The sequence below is a fragment of the Nomascus leucogenys genome, unplaced genomic scaffold (assembly GCF_006542625.1).
Source record: "Nomascus leucogenys isolate Asia unplaced genomic scaffold, Asia_NLE_v1 000985F_63247_qpd_obj, whole genome shotgun sequence".
Taxonomy (NCBI): Eukaryota; Metazoa; Chordata; class Mammalia; order Primates; family Hylobatidae; genus Nomascus; species Nomascus leucogenys.
The window spans coordinates 8087-28004 of NW_022097793.1; the positions used below are offsets into that span (position 1 = coordinate 8087).

The 19918-nt window shown below is 38.7% G+C and overlaps 1 protein-coding gene across 1 annotated transcript in view; it reads left to right on the plus strand.

Moving 5' to 3' along the window:
• Positions 1-268: 268 nt before the first annotated feature.
• LOC115834357 (cell death regulator Aven-like) overlaps positions 269-19918 on the plus strand; it is a 29347-nt gene continuing 9697 nt past the window's right edge. Inside the window, exons 1-2 of the mRNA XM_030809105.1 lie at positions 269-326; positions 19799-19869. Coding sequence (XP_030664965.1) covers positions 269-326; positions 19799-19869 — 129 coding nt within the window. The remainder of the gene's footprint in view (positions 327-19798; positions 19870-19918) is intronic.

Here is a 19918-nt window from a genome sequence, read left to right on the forward strand (position 1 = left end):
ACTACAGCAAGACCCTTTTGAATTCTCTACCCAACGCCTCAGGAATTCTCTACCCACTGCCTTATGCGTTAGGAGGCATGAATTTGGAGGCAGACTTTTTGACTGTTTCAGGTAGGAGGGTACATTTGATCCCTGGCCTCCATCTCGGCTAGATATAAAAGTTAATATACCTTATCTAAAATTAGTAGAGGGCAATTATAGAGAGGTGTAAGAGTCTGGCAGGATCAGATTTGCATTTTTAAAAGATCATTTTAATATAATACAGATAATGGCTTGTTCTGTTTATCTGGTGGAGTTGGTGGGGCCTTCAGAGTACTATGTTGGAGGTAGGTAAACCAGTTAGAATACAACTGCAGCAATTCAGTTAAGAAATAGTTATGACTGGGCCGGGTGTGGTGGCTCATGCCTGTAATTCCAGCACTTTGAGAGGCTGAGGTGGGAGGATCACTTGAGCCAGGAATTCGAGACCACTCTGGGCAACAAAGGGAGACCTCATCTCTTCAAAAAATAAAAAGGTTAGCTGGGCATGGTGGTGAATATCTGTAGTCCCAGCTATTCAGGAGGCTGAGGTGGCAGGATTACTTCAGCCTGGGAGATTGAGGCTGCAGTAAGCTATGATTGCACCACTGCACTTCATACTGGGTAAGAGAGTGGGGCCCTGTCTCTTAAAAAAAAAGAAAGAAATACAGTTGCATTGAAAACAGTGTCTGAGTTGTTCAAAAAGTATCTTTGAAGTAGAAAATATAAACCATTGCAGAACAACAATGAAAAAAATAGTAGGTTAAGCTTCAAAGATCGAAAAATCAGCCGAATCTGATTTAAAAAATACATTGTCATACTAGAGAGTAAGTTCATTTGAATTCAGAGAGGGTGCCCACCAGTGGTAGAATCCAAACACCTACAGATGGGTATGAGAGAGCTATGACACAGAGCACTAGAGGAAAGTTGAAGATGGAAACATGCTTTCAATAAAAGAACATTGTGGAATCTTGCTATGCTATAGAATCGATATCTAAAAGGTAGCCCAAGGTTTAATTTCCAGATGGCACCTTTTAATCACATAGATAACATCCAGCAATTGGCATCTAAGGATATACAAGTTAGGAAAAAGTTATGTGGAAAAAGAGAGACCTTTAAAAGCAATTAAAACAGCATTCTATTATTATTATTTAATTTAATTTTTTTTTTTTTTGAGGTAGTGTCTCGCTCTGTCACCCAGGCTGGAGTGCAGTGACACGATCTCCGCTCACTGCAAGCTCCGTCACACTGGTTCACGCCATTCTCCTGCCTCAGCCTCCCAAGTAGCTGGGACTACAGGCGCCCGCCACCATGCCCGGCTAATTTTTTGTATTTTTAGTAGAGGTGGGGTTACACCGTGTTAGCCAGGATGGTCTCGATCTCCTGACCTTGTGATCCGCCCGCCTCAGGCTCCCAAAGTGCTGGGATTACAAGCGTGAGCCACCACACCTGGCCACATTCTATTATTTTAATAAGTAGAAGGGCTCATACTTCTTAATTTACTTAATAAATAATAAGGCTTTTAATACAATTGTGTATGTAAATACAAAAGTTATTGATAGGGCTTTCAGGAATTAGGTGATTCATTTAAATTTTCTTCTCCCTTCAGTAGACATTTAAGTAGTAGTAATTCCATGAGAGCAGGGACTTTGGATAACATTCTGTATCACTAGCTTCTAGTCTGACACATAGTAGGCACTTAACACACCTTTGTGTAAAAGTGGATGAGAATGTTATGAGTGGAATTTGCACGTTGGATCTATGTTTCAGCAGATCAATAGAGTAACATAACAAATAGTTTCAAAGTAAATTTTATTCTTGTACCCAGTAATTCCAATTTTAGGAATATATGTCAAGAATAAAATATACCCAAACCTTAGCTTTACATTAAAGTGTGTATCTTGAAAAGCCACCCATAGGGGAAAACTGCATTTGACAGATTTGATGATTTTTTTTTTTTTTTTTTTTTTGGAGATGGAGTCTCACTCTGTCACCCAGACTGGAGTGCAGTGTCGTGATCTCAGCTGATTGCAACCTCTGCCTCCCAGGTTCAAGCAATTCTCCTGCCTCAGCCTCCTGAGTAGCTGGGACTACAGGTACACGCTGCCATGCCCAGCTAATTTTTTGTATTTCTGTAGAGATGGGGTGTTACCGTGTTGCCCAGGTTGGTCTCGAACTCTTGAGCTCAGGCAATCCGCCTCCCTCGGCCTCCCAAAGTGCTAGTGAGCCACTGGACCCAGCCTGATGATTTTTTTTTTTTTTTAAAGAGAAAAACCCTATCACCCCAACTGTGTGTGTTCTTCTACTTTGTTAAACTTTTATTTGCATTTTTAGTATTAGCTGTCAGTGGTTTCAGTTTCATTTACCAGAAAAAAGGAGTAAGATCCTAATGAAGGCCTGTCAGTGCCTTCCTGTTCTGTAGCTATGCTATCCAGTGCACGTTCTTTCTGGAGATTGGGCAGAGTTCAGTAGCTCCTTCCTGGTTCTGGACTTTCGATGCTGGTAGTGCTATTTAACATTCTTGGCATCAGTCAGGCGCAGTAGCTCACACCTTTAATCCCAGAACTTTGGGAGTCTGAAGTGGGCAGATCACCTAAGGTCAAGAGTTTGAGATCAGCCTGGCCAGCATAGTGAAACCCCATCCCTACTAAAACTACAAAACTTAGCCAGGTGTGGTTGTGCTCACTTGTAGTCTCAGCTGCTGGGGAGGTTGAGGCAGGAGAATCACTTAACCCCGTGAGGTGGAGTTTGCAGTGAGCCGAGGTCACGCCATTGCACCAGCCTGGGCAACTGAGCTAGACTCTGTCTCAAAAAAAAAAAAAAAAATTCGTGGCATCAAGGTTGCTCCTTCTTCTCATTCTTTTCTGTTTGAAAGCCTTGAGTTGGAACTTGGTGTCACTGATGAATTGACGGAACACTGTGACCACACTCTCTTCCAACTGCTTCTTTGATTTATTGCACATTTGGTCTGAGCCAGAAGTAGCTAATCAGAGGGGCTGCATAAGCACAGCAGGGAACCCAGAGAGTGCACGCCCCTTTCTGCTTTTCCTATCACCAGCTTTAAGATGCTTCAGGTAGAGTTCATGTTTCTAGTAGTGGTGATGCCAGTTTTTATTCAGGAAAGAAAGTCCAAAAAGAACAAAAGTAAATTTCTAAAGAATTCACATTATGCATTGCAAACAATAGTTTAAAAACAGAATCCTCAGGAAAATAATACTTTCTTTGTTTCTTTTTTTCCACCTAAGCTGGAATACTGGGGTGTGCTCATACCTCACTGTAACCCCCAACTCCTGGGCTCAAGCTATCTTCACAGGTAGCAGGCATTACAGGTGCGAGCCACCATGCCCTGCAAATACTACTTTCTGATATAAGCAAGGCTGGTGTTTGTATGCATTTCTTCCTACATGTTAAAATTTCTGTGGAGATACAGCCAATATCATACTGAATGGGCGAAAACTGGAAGCATTCCCTTTGAAAACTGGCACAAGACAAGGATGCCCTCACTTACCACTCCTATTCAACGTAGTTGGAAGTTCTGGCCAGTGCAATCAGGCAAGAGAAAGAAATAAAGGGTATTCAATTAGGAAAAGAGGAAGTCAAATTGTCCATGCGTGCTGATGACATGATTGTATATTTAGAAAACCCCATTGTCTCAGCCCAAAATCTCCTTAAGCTGATAAGCAACTTCAGCAAAGTCTCAGGATACAAAATCAATGTGCAAAAATCACAAGCATTCCTATACACCAATAACAGACAGAGAGCCAAATCATGAGTGAACTCCCATTCACAATTGCTACTAAGAGAATAAAATACCTAGGAATCCAACTTACAAGGGATGTGAAGGACCTCTTCAAGGAGAACTACAAACCACTGCTCAACGAAATAAAAGAGGACACAAACAAATGGAAGAACATTCCATGCTCATGAATAGAAAGAATCGGTATCGTGAAAATGGCCATACTGCCCAGGGTAATTTATAGATTCAATGCCACCCCCATCAAGCTACCAATGACTTTCTTCACAGAATTGGAGAAAACTACTTTAAAGTTCATATGGAACCAAAAAAGAGCCCGCATTGCCAAGACAATCCTAAGTAAAAAGAACAAAGCTGGAGTACACGCTACCTGACTTCAAACTATACTACAAGGCTACCAAACAACCAAAACAGAGATAGACCAATGGAACAGAACAGAGGCCTCAGAAATAACACCACACATCCACAACCATCTGATCTTTGACAAACCTGACAAAAACAAGCAATGGGGAAAGGATTCCCTATTTGATACATGGTGCTGGGAAAACTGGCTAGCCATATGTAGAAAGCTGATACTGGATCCCTTCCTTACACCTTATACAGAAATTAATTCAAGATGGATTAAAGACTTAAATGTTAGACCTAAAACCATAAAAACCCTAGAAGAAAACCTAGGCAATACCATTCAGGACATAGGCATGGGCAAGGACTTCATGACTAAAACACCAAAAGCGATGGCAACAAAAGCCAAAACAGACAAATGGGATCTAATTAAACTAAAGAGCTTCTGCACAGCAAAAGAAACTACCATCAGAGTGAACAGGCAACCTACAGAATGGGAGAAAATTTTTGCAATCTACTCATCTGACAAAGGGCTAATATCCAGAATCTACAAAGAACTTAAACAAATTTACAAGAAAAAAAAATCCCATCAAAAAGTGGGCAAAGGATATGAACAGACACTTCTCAAAAGAAGACATTTATGCAGCCAACAGATACATGAAAAAATGCTCATCATCACTGGTCATCAACGAAATGCAAATCAAAACTACAATGAGATACCATCTCATGCCAGTTAGAATGGCAATCATTAAAAAGTCAGGAAACAACAGATGCTGGAGAAGATGTGGAGAAATAGGAATGCTTTTACACTGTTGGTGGGATTGTAAATTGGTTCAACTATTGTGGAAGACAGTGTGGTGATTCCTCAAGGATCTAGAACTAGAAATACCATTTGACCCAGCAATCCCATTACTGGGTATATATCCAAAGGATTATAAATCATTCTACTATAAAGACACATGCACACCTATGTTTATTGTGGCACTGTTCACAATAGCAAAGACTTGGAACCAACCCAAATGTCCATCATTGATAGACTGGATTAAGAAAATGTGGCACATATACACCATGGAATACTATGCAGCCATAAAAATGATGAGTTCATGTCCTTTGCAGGGACATGAATGAAGCTGGAAACCATCATTCTCAGCAAACTATCACAGAAAACCAAACACCACATGTTCTTATTCATAGGTGGGAATTGAACAATGAGAACACCTGGACACAGGGAGGGGAACATCACACACCGGGGCCTGTCAGAGGGTGGGGTCTGGGGGAGGGATAGCATTAGGAGAAATACCTAATATAAATGACAAGTTGATGGGTGCAACAAACCAACATGGCACATGTATACCTGTGTATCAAACCTGCATGTTGTGCACATGTGCCCTAGAACTTAAGGTATAATAAAACCATTAAAAAATAGATAATACAATATAAAACAAAATTTCTGTGGGGATAAATTTCTAAAGCTTGCTTATTACCAACAAGGGGAATGTTTAAAAGCCAGACATTTTAGTATATCTTTTAGGATTTATTTTTTTTTCCAGACAGTCTCACTGTTGCTGGAGTGCAGTGGTGTGATCTCGGCTCACTGCAACCTTCGCCCCCCAGCCTCAAGCAATCTTGTCATCTCAGCCTCTCGAGTAGCTGGGACTACACATGTGTGCCACCACGCTCCGCTAATTCTTTAAATTTTTTGTAGTGATGAGTTCTCACTATATTGCCCAGGCTGGCCTCAAATTTCAGGGCTCATGTGATCCTCTTCAGCCTCCCAAAGTGCTGGGATTACAGCTGTGAGCCACCATGCTTAGCCAGTTTTACCTTTGTAATGGTCATGTTCATAGCTCATCAGCTAGTAAGTTTGCACTATTCACTTGTTTTGGTTAGTGGTAATTGTTGGAATATTACATTTTGAGATCCATCCTTAGTTTCTTTTCATCTGTCTCCCTTTTTGAGAGTGGTTTAAGAAAATTCTAATTGAAGATCTCTGCCATTTTTTCTCCTTCCCACTTGTTCTTATTTCAGTTCTTTGATTTACTAGAAATTTCTGGTTGCAAACAGAATTCTGTATTTTACATTTTTGCCCTGTATTTTTGGCAAGCTTCATAAAAGTAACATGATTTTCCCCCTTATTTCTCTGTTCCCTTATCCCCTTTGTGGCACATAAGACTACTGATGTTCATTTGTTGATTTTTTTAGACTTGTATTCTTGTTCATTTGCTCATTTATTCTTGCATGCATATATTTACGCATTATTCTTATTTCCCTCCTTCCTAAGAGCACATTTACTAACTGCCTACTGTGTGCCAGGCACCGCACCAGTCACAGGAGTAGTAATAAAAACTGGGCTCTGACAGTTAACAGTGCTTTACTGAAGATGTGTACATTGCAGAAATCATGTTGGCTTTGTGTGGAGCTAGGCAGCATCGAGCCCCAACAAAGATAAGATCACTATATACCTCAGACTACTGAACGTATAATGTGTATTACCCCTTGAGGAAGTAAAAAAACCAGAAAACCAAAAAATGTTTTGCATCAGTGAACAAAAACCTAGACACTATCAGTGATGCACAAACATCTCCAGAGCAAGATCAGTTTGGCACGTCGGAGAGGGAACTTGCCTTGACACCTTGTGGCCACTTGGTTTTCTGTGAAGTTTGGAATCGGTAGAAGGTAGGGTTTGCATCTGCCTTGCCGTACCTTGACCCCACTGGTGGAGAGCACATTTGTTTGCGCATCATTTTCAGGACCAAGCTTCGAGTCTCCCCTCTAATTGTATGCCCGATTTTCTATAAATGTATGCTGTGACAAGAAGCCACAGCTGCTCCGTTAGTCTCAAAGGACATGACCTGAAAAAGAATAAAAATCACAGATTGCACATATTTGCTCTAATTTTTGACAGGAAAGCTAAACAAAAAATTTAAAAATTCAAATTACTCTGTCATTTGCCCATTTAAATCACAGCTCTGTAGAATAGTGTTTTTCAAAACTAAAAATAAAAAAAAACCTGAGATGAGAAGGCAAGTTGGATGCGTATTTTTTTAATGCAGAAACATATTTCATGTCCATTGGGTTGAACAGGAGGGGGAAGAGGCAGAGAAACAGATAATTTAAGATTTACATTGCAGTGTCAGGTGTATTCAAGGGACATTATAGACGTCCTAATTAGTCTAATATTATTTTAGAGTTTTCAGCTAAGCTCATAGTGTGCACAAAAACAAACAGAACAGACTCACAAGCTAACAATGGAGAGAGCAATAAAAGCAAGAAATCTGCTGGATACTTACAGAAATGATATTGGCATTGGTGGGAAAAGGTTTTGTTATACTGACATAGATTAAAAGACTAGCATTATTTGAATAATGTGGTTTTAGAGTTTTTGAATTTAATTTATATGTCATTTAAAGTCTTTGTGTAGTACAGCTGTCAAAAAAGATGCCCATTTTTATGATTTTGTTAATAGATTTTTCATGTTTGTATTTAGAAATCTGGAAGATGTTCAAAATATTAAATGGTAATTTTCTGAAAGGTATATTTTCAAGTATATAAAAATTAAAATAATATTTTTAAAATATCTGTAAGAAGTACATCTCACCTGAGTTATGTGAAAATAGCAAAAAAGAATTCCAGGCTGGGCGTGGTGGCTCATGCCTGTAATCCCAGCACTTTGGGAGGCCGAGGCAGGTGGATCACAAGGTCAAGAAATTGAGACCATCCTGGCCAACATGGTGAAACCCCATCTCTACTAAAAATTCAAAAATTAGCTGGGCGTGGTGGCGTGCACCTGTAGTCCTAGCTATTTGGGAGGCTGAGGCAGGAGAATCGCTTGAACCAGGGAGTCAGAGGTTGTAGTGAGCCGAGATCGTGCCACTGCACTCCAGTCTGGTGACAGAGCGAGACTCCATCAAAAAAAAAAAAAAATGCCAAAAGTATTTTCCATAGGCAATTTAATATTAATCACATTGGATATAAATATAAATATTAAATATATTGAATACAAAACATTAACATTAGTAATTTGATTGGAATTACATTGACTATAAACATTAATATTGACATCTTTAGAGTTGTAAAGTTTCATCCAGGAATGTTCCACTTTTCCATTTATACCTTTGTCCTTATCTTTACCTTGCTCAAATTTTATGCTCTAGTAACAGCAAATTGCTTGCACATCCCACAGTACGTGCATTTTCTCCTTTCTGATTTTGGCCCTTCTTTTAGTTACCATCTCCTTCTGGCTTTTTACCTGGGCGGCGCTTTGTTTTCCCTTCAGATCAGCTGTCACTTCTAGGAAGTTTCACTGACTCTGCCCCAACCTGGATTCACTATGCCCGCCTTTCCCCTGCCACACACACACACACAGTGCTCCCATAAGACTTTGTGTCTGTCATTGTATGTTCTGTAACTGCTTATTTATGTGATCCTTAACTCATTAGGGTATGGCACTAGTCTATTTAATTTTATATTTTCAGCACTTAATACAGTATCTGGCTCTTAACAAATTTTTGTTAAATGAATAATCAAGGATCTTTCTGTATAGTTTTATATTTTTTTTCATATAGGTCTCACCCATTCTTAAGGTTTTGTTGCTGTCACAGAGGGGTTACTTTTTTCTGCTTAAAGTTATCTACTTGTTTATTGGTAGTATGTGGGAAAGTTCTTTCTCATCTGCTCTGCCTGGGGGTGAACTAGGTGTGGTTGCAAGATTGCTGATGGTGTTGGTGGGCTTTCAGCTCCAGGCATTGGACCTGGAAGCTTTGATTATTTGTATGGTGGTTTTCACCAACCAAGTTAACTAATAGTCAACATTTTAGGTGTCAGACAAGTTATTAGTGGGACACACATAAGCTTCTTGGTGGACCAAATCTTTTCTAAGTAAATTAGCATCACGAGCATATCATTCTGTGTATAAAATAATAAAGGGAGAGAATGTGACCCCCTCTAAGTCCTTGAGGAAAGAATTCAGATTTCCTTTAAATTTCTTTAGATTTTTTTCAGATTTCTTTAAATTTCTTTAAATTTAAATTTAAATTTCTCTAAATTTTTTTCAGATTTCCTTTAAATTTCTTTTTTCTGTTTCATGTTTCATGTTTTTCTGTTTTTTTTTTTTCTTGTTCAATTCAGTCTGAGAATAAGGAGAGCAGGAGTGTGTCTTCTATATTTATGTTATAACATACAAGAGTGTTTGGCACATAGTTGTGCTAAAATGTATGAAAAATGAAAATTAATAAATAGAAGAATCATTACTCCTGAAGTCATTTCCATTTTCCCCTAGAAAGGTAGTAAACAATACTTATTTTGGTAAAAGCTGTTACATTCTGCTGGAAACTAGAATTTTACCCCATAATTACCCTATGTTAGAACTGAAAAAAATGTTGAAAGGCACGTTGTCTAAAATCCCAATTTGAGAAGTCTGAATGTTACAAGTAGTTTTCAAAATGATGGGGAGACAACTCACGGTTTAGTGAGTACAATCCCTCCCCAAGAAGCTGACCCTTATTAACCAGCTATTTCTCAAGTAGTTTGGTCCCATAACCTGTCACAGAGAGTATTTGCTTCCTAACCCCATATTCATTCTCCCTTTTTCTCTGTGGTAATAGAACCTCTGATTCTTATCTGGACTCGTGGCCACCTGAAAAAAATTATCTTACATACTTTGTGGTTTGATAGAACTATGATGTTATTTCTTATATTTATGATATAGCTCTGTCCAAAAGAGAAATGAGTGCAAATGTTCTATTGTAGTTTCTAGAAAACCTTAACTGATAGATGCTGCATGCCTTCTGCCCCTTTTTCTTCAACTATTTTTCCATCTTGCTGTCTGGAATTTTGATGGGATAGCAGGAGCTCTAGTTCTCATATTGGACTGTGGCAAGAATGGCCTCCCCAGGCATGGCAGAGCAATGGGAGGAGCCTGGGCCACCATACCAGCCTTTGACTGCTGGACACTGTACTTCATTTAGTTGATGAATGTATTAGTCCATTCTCACACTGCTGTAAGGACATACCCAAGACTGGGTAATTTATATAGGAAAGAGGTTTAATTGGCTCACAGTTCTGCAGAGCAGCGGAAGCCTCAGGAAACTTAGAGTCATGGCGGAAGGGGAATTAGACATGTTCTCCTTCACAAGGTGGCAGGAGAGAGAAGAATGACAGCTGAGTGAAGGGGGAAGCCCCTTATAAAACCATCAACTCTCCTTTGGGAGGCTGAGGTGGGCGGATCATGAGGTCAGGAGATCGAGACCATCCTGGCTAACGTGGTGAAACCCGATCTTCTACTAAAAATACAAAAAAATTAGCTGAGTGTAGTGGCACATGCCTGTAGTCCCAGCTATTCGGGAGGCTGAGGCAGGAGACTCGCTTGAACCTGGGAGGCAGAGGTTGCAGTGAGCTGAGATCGCACCACTACATTCCAGCCTGGGCGACAGAGCGAGACTCCATCTCAAAACAAACAAAAAACTATCAAATCTTGTCAGAACTTACTATCATGAGAATAGCATGGGGGAGACCGCCCGCCATGATTCAGTTATCTCCCACTGGGTCCCTCTCATGACTTCGTGGGGATTATGGGAACTACAGTTCAAGATGAGATTTGGGTGGGGACAGAGCCAAACCATATCAACAGAGATAGAATCTTTTCTCTTGTTTGGGCCGTGATATACAGGTACAGGTCTTTGTTATATGCAGCCAGACCTTATCCTGACACACTATACTACCGAGCAGTTCTAAGATCTTATGACTTCATTGTCCATCCAAAGACTGATCTTTGTATTCCCTTATTTATTCAGCCTTGTCAAGTCATCTACTGTCATCTTGGAGTTCTGTGCCAGGGTTTGATGCTGGCCTTGTTCTGAAGATGATTGATCTGAGAATTTTTACTAGGTCATATACAGTGGTACAGGGTTAACAGAATAGCCAACTGTTTTGGGGAAAACAGCTGGATTCTAAATTCCAGAATGTCATCATCCCGTTCTCATAAAGCCTAGAATCCCTTTAAGGTTCCTTAGTGTATTTGGCATTTCCTTCAACAAAATCCATGCAGATGGGGAAGCAGCTTTTTAATGGCATTGGGAAGATAGGCACATCCTATTCTGTAGCGCTCAGTGTGGATGTTCGATGCTCAGGGGCTTTTTGGGCCCTGCACTTGGTGAGAAAGCTAATTATAAGTCACTGCTGAGCAGGAGGAGAGATTTTTATTATTATCATCTTGTTCATTTAGCTCAGCCTAACTTTTAAAATAGTCACTGTAGTGGCTTGCATAGTCTTCCTCACAAAGACAAAGTGTTAGGTGTCGCTTGTTTTAGGGTAAATATTGAGGTGAAGGACATCACATCTGCATCTACAAAGGCTGAATCATGGAAGCTAGAAATTAGAAGTGGTGAAGAATTTTTATGTCCTGTAGGCTGAGCTGTGGATTTTCCCTGGATTGATCTGTGTCAGCGTGGAGACTTAGGATCCACCTTGACCCTCCAAATATGTCATCTTTCATAGTAGATGAGATTAGAGAAGTTCAGAGAAATGAAAGAGGACATTTTATTTTTGGTAGCAGCCATTGTGGTGACTGTTGGACATTCTCTCCTCCTCTGTGAAGATTGGGGTCTTCTCAGCCTTTGTAGGCCTATAAAGTTCATTTGTGATTTTTCAGTAACTAGGTGTCCTGGTTGAGGACATGTTCTGCAGGGGCTGTGGGATAAATAAAGGAAGATGATCATGATGAAGAGGAGCCAGGAAAATGGAGCTTAAAATGAAGTACTTACTCAGAATTGGTGACACATTCCTCTGCTTTCTAGAGTTGGTTTCCGAAAGGAGACACCACAAAGATCCAGGTCAATTATATGACTTAAAAGATCCAAATAGCCAGGATGAATGAGTTGTGGGAATTGCTACTATCAAATGATCAGAATTGGGTGGTAGGCTTGGGAAGATTTTCCATCTTTCACATTCACTCTTCACATATGCCTGATCTGTATTGTTCATTCTGAAAGTCTTTGCAGGTTTCCTTCTGCCTGAGTAAAGATTGTTCTTGTAATCTCTGAATTCTCACTGGATAGCTTTGTTAAGTACTTTTGCTTGACTGAAAGCTCTTTTTTTGTTGATGGGGCTGAAAGGGTAAGCTTAAAATTGATAGCCGTATTATCTATGACTAGATGGTAAGCTTTTTGAAAGCATATTAGTACTGAGGAATTCTAGCAAGTTTAGTGTCCACTTTGCCACTGACCATAAGACATGTGTTAGGCCAGTTTGGGAAGTTAGGCAGAGTGAAAATCCTGGATATTATAAACACAGTGATGGAATTGGTATGTCACCTTTATTTCACTAATACTATCATTATTAGAATACTTAGAGTTCTATAATACAGACTATTTTTAAAAGTACTATAGGCATAATTTTAGGAAATTCCTGAGGTGATTTCCTAAAAAGAATTCTTTATTTCTTAGTTTGGACTTCCATTTCTTCAAACATGTCTACAAATCAAATATTAGTATGTTAAGTATCATAAAATATTTCCTGAGCATTTGCTTTTGTTTTGGGACACTCAAGACAGCCAAGAGGCCTAGCAGAAACAGTGGAAAAAAGAGCTTGGTTACTTAATAGTTTATTATTATAAATGCTCTCTGGGCATGGTGGCATGCACCTGTATTTCTAGCTACTTGGGAGGGGAGGTTGAGGTGGGAGGATCCCTTGAGCCCAGGAGTTTGAGAAAAATCGATGCCAGGTTGTCTTTTGGAGAAGCAGAGTTAAAAAATAAAATAACAAATGCTGTGAGCCAAGAGTCTTGGTGTCTAGCCATTAAATGGCTGTGTGGTCTTGGTTAGAACACTGAACTTTCTAGAGCTAAGGTTCTTCATAGCTCTATAAAGTGAGGGTTAGAATGAATGATGTCTGCAGTTCCAACTTTTGAAGTCTCTGAATATTTTGTCTCAAATACATTCTGAGAAGGTCCCTGCCCTCAAGAAAATTCAGCTTTTTCTCTAGATTTTCTTCCATTTTGTTTAGTTCCAAAAGGAAAAATCCTTGTTGTTTACAAAGGATGATTCAACTGGAAAACGTATTGTGTCAAAAGGAGAAGTTTCCTTCAATCCCACACCCTGAGAGAGAATCATTTTAAAAATAGGTATTATTTTGACTAATTTCTATGCATAAATTAGTATTTTTTGTAATATATATACTTATATATCTTTATATATGTATCATTCATACTATACTGAAGCTTGCTTTTCTCATGTAGCAGTTGAGATAATGGGTATCTTTCTGTGTCAGTACATACAGACCTACCAAATGGAGTGCCACTGATTGAATATTGTTGTTCACCAAAACACATTTTGGCCAACTGATCAATATTTAGCTGAAGTTAAAGCTAAATATCATTGTTGTAAAATGGACTACTGGGATACAAGAAAAAAACTGAAATTAAAGACTATATTAAAATTTTAGTAGCCAGATTTAGACAAATGGGCATACTGATTTCTGACCACCGTCAGCTTTTTGGTTATTCCTGTAGTCACCATACACTACACTACACCTTTGCAATACTAAAGTTGGTAGCTTTTAACTGAGGTGTCTAGAGGAACAAGATGTTGTTTGGCTGGCTCTGCCAGAATAGAGTACTGATGATGGTAATGTTGTTCCTCAGCAACTACGCTTGTCTTCTCAAATAGTAACTGACTAGGTAAGGACTTGATCTCCTTATCAACCCTTACCCTTGGAGATTTGTTTGATGGTCATGAGTTTCATGAAGCAATCCTAGAAATTGAAGCGTTGTATACTGCTTGAAACATTCTTTTTGAATATTTTCAGAAGGATTTGTAAGATTGCTGCCATCTCTTACATTTATTTCTAATTTTCTTCCTTTTTTTTTTTTTTTTTCTTTTGTTTGAGACAGGGTCTTGGGTCTTGTTCCATCACCCAGGCTGGAGTGCAGTGGCATGATCTCAGCTCCACTGCAGACTTAAACTCCTGGGCTCAAGCGATCTCCCACCTCAGCCTCCTGAGTAGCTGAGACTATAGGCGCGGGCCACCGTGCCTGGGTAATTTTTTTTTTTTTTAAATAGAGATGAGTTCTCATTTTGTTGCCCAGGCTTGTCTTGAATTCCTGGCCTCAACTGATCCTCCCACCTCAGCCTCCCAAAGTGCTGAGATTACAGGCGTAAGCCACTATACACCCAGCCTTATTTCTAATTTTTTTAACATTTTTGCTTCTTCACACAATTATTTGATTTAAAAATCTCTTACTAATTTTGGCTCTAGAAATGTGGCAATAGAGGAATGTAGTTGACTTTCAAAATACACCAAATTGTCTCTATATCTCCTGTGTCTCAGCTTTGATTGCATGCATACCAACTCTAGCATTGTTGCTGGAGTAGGATGAGATGAGGCTTTTTATCATGTAAGGAAAATGTGAACTCTTCAGGTACATCAGTTTTGCTACCCCTTCCCCCTTTTAAACAGATTCCAGTAAATGCCTTCATAATAAGCAGTCATTGGATTTTGTAGGCCTAATATTTTGGTATTCTTATCTATAAAGTAGTAGAATATTATGGGATTTTTATTGTTTTTTAATCAGGCTATGTAATAGGCACTAGCTGCTCTTCCATCTTGTTTGAGGATATTATATAAGTACACCACAAGGCCGTTCTACAGTCTTCTATAAGTCATACAATTAGTCTTTACTTGAAGAAGAGGGAAGACAGTGGTATACTCCCTTTGAGCTTCCTAGTTCTTTCTAGTTCTATTCCTTTCACCAATTAATTCAGGACACACAGCTGTTGAATCTTATGACTCCTAAGACACACTTCTCCATGTTTGTTCCCTTGTCAACTACAGTTGGCTGTCACTGTTCTTTTCTGGTTTTCTTCTATACCTCTTAGTCAGATTCACCATGTCTTTAGTATGTGAGAGACCAGGAACTCTTCTGGCAAACAAATAAAGCTGGAGTGGAATGGAATGTGCTGTGAATACCCCATACTGTCTTGCTTAAAGTAGGTTTCTAACTGTCCATGCATGTCCAAATGTCTGGTATATAAGATATAAAAGTAGCACATTTGGTAAATCACCATACTTTGTGTGTATGTAACAACATAATGCAGAAGAATTTTGGTAATGTTTTCCAGAAAGACTTTTAGTTCTAGGATTCACAGTTTCATCAGGTTTGTACAATTTCATTTTCATTGCGAGAATCAGAGTGGTTGGTATTCTATAGTAGTCATTTTACCAAGTTTATTACTTAAAATTAGCCAGGAAGATCAGTTGAGCCTCAGAGGTCATGGCTGCAGTGAGCTATGATTGTGCCACTGCATTCCAGTCTGGGTGACAGAGTGAGACCGTATCTTAAACATAATAAAATTAGCCTCTAGGCCACATGCAGTGTCTCATACCTGTAATCCTAGCTCTTTGGGAGGTTGAGGTGGTGGATTGTTTGAGGCCAGGAGTTTGAGACCAGTCTGGGCAATATAGCAATACCCTATCTCTACAAAAGATAATTTTGCTGAGCATGGTGGTGTGCACCTGTAGTCCCAGAAACTTGGGAAGCTGAGATGGGGGAGATCACTTGAGTCTAGGAGTTTGAGGCTGCAGTGAGCTCTGATCATGCCACTGCACTCCAGCCAGGGTGACAGAGTGAGACCCAATCTTTACTAAAGTAAAAAAATAAAATAAAATTAGCCTCTATATGCCTTATCTGTAAGGATTTTTTAAAGCCTTCTTTAAATTGTGTTATATTTTGAAGTTTTATTCCTGGAAACAAAATGTGGTAACTTTTGTGGTATTTAGGTAACTCATTTTTCTCTAACATTTTCTTCTTTATATTCTTTATGTGTATTTTATTTTGTGTGCATCAAAGATGACTTCATGGATGTCATTGTTTATGATGTTATAGTTTTTCCTGTTCTTGAAATTTTGACATGGCAAAATTACAAAATCCATGTCTCATGTCCCCAATATCCCGATCTCTGTGGATCTTTTTCAGTTAATTCTTGTTTCTTTTTTCTTTTCTCTTCGTTTTCTACTATTTTGGTCTCATCTTTTGGTAGTCCTGATCGTTTTTAACGAATTTTGGACATTGTAAATTAAAAATTGTAGAGATCATTGGAGGCTATTGATAGTGTCATTTTCCTCCAAAAATGATTTACTTTTGCTTGTAGGCAGAATCAGAGATTGAGCTGACTCACAGCTGGACCTCAGACTTGGTGAGGGCTGATCAATTCCTACTTTACTCCTACTTACAGGATGCAGTCATCAGGGGGTTCCGCCTGAAAGCCTTGGTTTTCCAAGACTCTTCCTCATCCATTGGCCCTGAACTCTGGTTTTTGTCCTCCCAGTGCTGTAAGACTAGCAGAGCTTTCTTCAGCTTTATGACCTCCTGGGTTGTTTTTTAGCCTCTCAATACCACCTTTCAAAAATTGATAAATGCCTTAGGGGGATAAGCAGCCCTAAATGTTAGCCTGACCTCCTTGTATGCTTCTCTTCTCTCCAGAAATTTCATCTAAGTCCTCACTGCCTTGGTAGCTCTCATGTCTTCAGATAAGACTTTTTGGGTCTTTTTGGGTAGGGGCGCCTGGTTCCTCGTTCTCAGCAAGACTGGTGGAATAAGATAGTCATTGTTGGATTTTACCTATATTTTTAAGTGAATATTCAGATATTAAAAATAAGTATATATAGCATGCCTTATTTGCATTACTGAATCTTGTACCAATTATATATTATTCTGTGAAATCATATGATCATTTCTAATATAGAAGTTCAGGAATGTCAAAAACAACACTGAATAAGGCATTCAGCAATTTGGCCAATTTAAAAAAATCTACCAGATTTTAAATTCATACATCTGTCATTTACTTCATATATATTAGCAATCATATTTCATATATTCTCCCCTTTTCCTATTTTCCTACTGGGTTGCTTTATTCTAATGGATTTGTGGAAGTTCTTTGTATCTAATACACAAAGATCTAATATACAAAGAACGTCCACATATTCTTTGCCAATAATATTTGCTACAAACGTTACTTCTCAGCCTGTCATCTTTTGAGTTTGTTTTATAATTTCTGTAATTCAAAAAAAATTTTTTTTATGTATTAAAATTTTTTCAGTGGCCAAAATTTGCCCTCCCTGCTTTCTTGCAATAGTGTTATGATTTCCTTTTTTTCTAAACACTTAAATATCTGATTCATACAAAATATGTTTTACATCTGAGAAATGAGATACTGGTAACTAGCCTAGTTTCTCGCATGGCTGGTCAGTTGCTTTAACACTGTTAAGCGATTTCTGCACAGATATCATCTGCTGCTCTTACAATATCTAAGTATCCATATACCTGGGGCTGTTTCTAGACACTCTTCTGTTCTTATGTTTTTTACCAGTGGCTATTCATTTTATTTATTGAGACTTTTGAATACATTTTTATAATCAATAAGACAACTTCTTTACCCTTTAAAAAAAAGCATATCTTCGTTTCATATATTTTAAAAAATGAATTTGAGTAATTTGGACAAATTCAAAAATCTTTTTGGGATTGAATAGTGAATTCATAGACTTCATTAGGTGAAACTGGTATCTTGGTACTGTTGAGTTTTTTGTTTTCCTTTTTAAGTTTTATTTTTTAAAGTTTCTTTTAATAAATGTTTATTCCTGATTCATTCCCAGGAATTTTTTGTATGTTATTGCTATTATGAATGAGATATTTTCTTCCATTTTGTTTTATTTATTTATTATTTATTTATTTGAGACAGAGTCTTGCTCTGATGCCCAGGCCAGAGTGCAGTGGTGTGATTTTGGCTCACTGCAACCTCCGCCCTCCCGGGTTTAAGCAATTCTCCTGCCTCAGCCTCCCGAATAGCTGAGATTATAGGCATGTGCCACCATGCCCGGCTATTTTTTGTATTTTTAGTAGAGACGGGGTTTTACCACGCTGGCCAGGCTGTTCTCGAACTCCTGACCTCATGATCCGCCTGCCTCGGCCGCCCACAGTGCTGGGATTTACAGGCATGAGACACCGTGCCCAGTCTAATTTTTGTATCTCTAGTAGAGATGAGGGTTCACCATATTGGTCAGGCTGGTCTTGAACTCCTGACCTCAAGTGATCTACTCTCCTCGGCCTCCCGAAGTGCTGGGATTATAGGCGTGAGCCATTGCGCCCGGCCCCATTTTGTTTTCTCACTGGATTTTGTTTGTATATGAGAGAGCCATTTATTTTTTAATATAAGTTTTATGACCGGGCCACCTTTCTGAATCCCTTTCACTCATTCTTTTGGTTTTCCAGACACACAGGATTGTTTCTTCAGATTATCATGCTGTTGTCCCTTGCTTTTCAGTGTTGATGCCTTTTAATTCATCCTCTTTTCTAATTGCATTGGTTACTCTTTTAAAAAAAATGTTAGATGACCATGGTGTTAGTTTATATTTTTGGGTATAATCCTGGCTTTCAGTTATTTAGATGAGAAGATTGCTGTGTTTGTGTCTTTAATTAAAAAAAAAGAAAAAACAACCCACAACTCTGTTGGTTCTTTTCATCAGCTTCTCTGTTTGGCTTTTTAGGAAGTTAGGAAACTTTATAAAACTGCTTTATTTCTTCTTAAAGTTCTTTCTTTGCTTAGTAATGAAAGTATTTGACTTTAACTTTTTCTCTGAGAACAACTACTTATTTCTTATGGATTGGTTTATATCAATTTATTACTCTTTTCTGTCTTCTAATTCTACAGTTTTAGTTCTGTTTTTTTCTGATCAAAAAGTCATGTGGGAAGGAATTTAAATTTATAAAAATGTGGGGGGCTTTTACTTTTGTGGTTAATTTCTTCTTGCTTACATCAGTGAATATGATTTGTATGGCTGCTACATTTTAGAATTAATTTTTTCATGGTCTTATTATACAGTCCTTTTTAAAAATCAGTGTTACATTGATATTTACAAAGTAAGTACACATACCTATCAAAATATGTTTGACATTCTGACCAGGTGATTTTTGGAGTGACAGTAGAGGTCGATAACCTCTTCTCAAAGAGAAAGTTTAAGTCTGTTATGGTGTGCACATATACACATGTATATCCACAAATAAAAGGTCTTATTAATTATATTATTCAGAGCCTTTATGTAATAATTTTTTTTTTTTGAGATGGGGTCTCACTCTGTCACCCAGGCTGGAGTGCAGTCGCATGATCTTGGCTCACTGCAACCTCTGCCTCCCGGGTTCAAGCGATTCTCCTGCCTCAGCCTCCCAAGTAGCTGGGATTAATAGGCACGCGCCACCACGCCCAGCTAATTTTTGTATTTTTAGTAGAGACGTGGTTTCACCATGTTGTCCAGGCTGGTCTTGTACTTCTGAACTCAAGTAATCCACCCACCTCGGCCTCCCAAAGTGCTGGGATTCCAGGTGTGAGCCACTGTGCCTGGCCTATGTCATAACTTTTTGAGGGATCAAATTTATTTACCAATGACTAAGAGTAGTGATTTTATCCTTTTTTCTTGGTCCTTTTGCCTTACATTGAATCTTATCAAATGTTAACATTATCATCTGTGTGTTTTGTAATTTTGGAAATGGAGTTGGAGGTATGTTCCAGTTTTATCCTTATCTCTCCCTTCGAGTTTGAGCACTTCAGAAATGGCACTTTTGCTCTAGCAGGGAAATTTAGAGAACTGAGAGTTTCCTTTGGCTTTTGCATAAATTTTTTTTTTTTTTCCTATTCCTAGGGGACTCCTTCTCACAGTTCCGGTTTGCTGAGGAGAAAGAATGGGATAGTGAAGCTTCTTGTCCAAAACAGGTAAGATAAGAGTTGTCTTAAGTGTGGACTGGCTCTTCAAGGCTGAAGG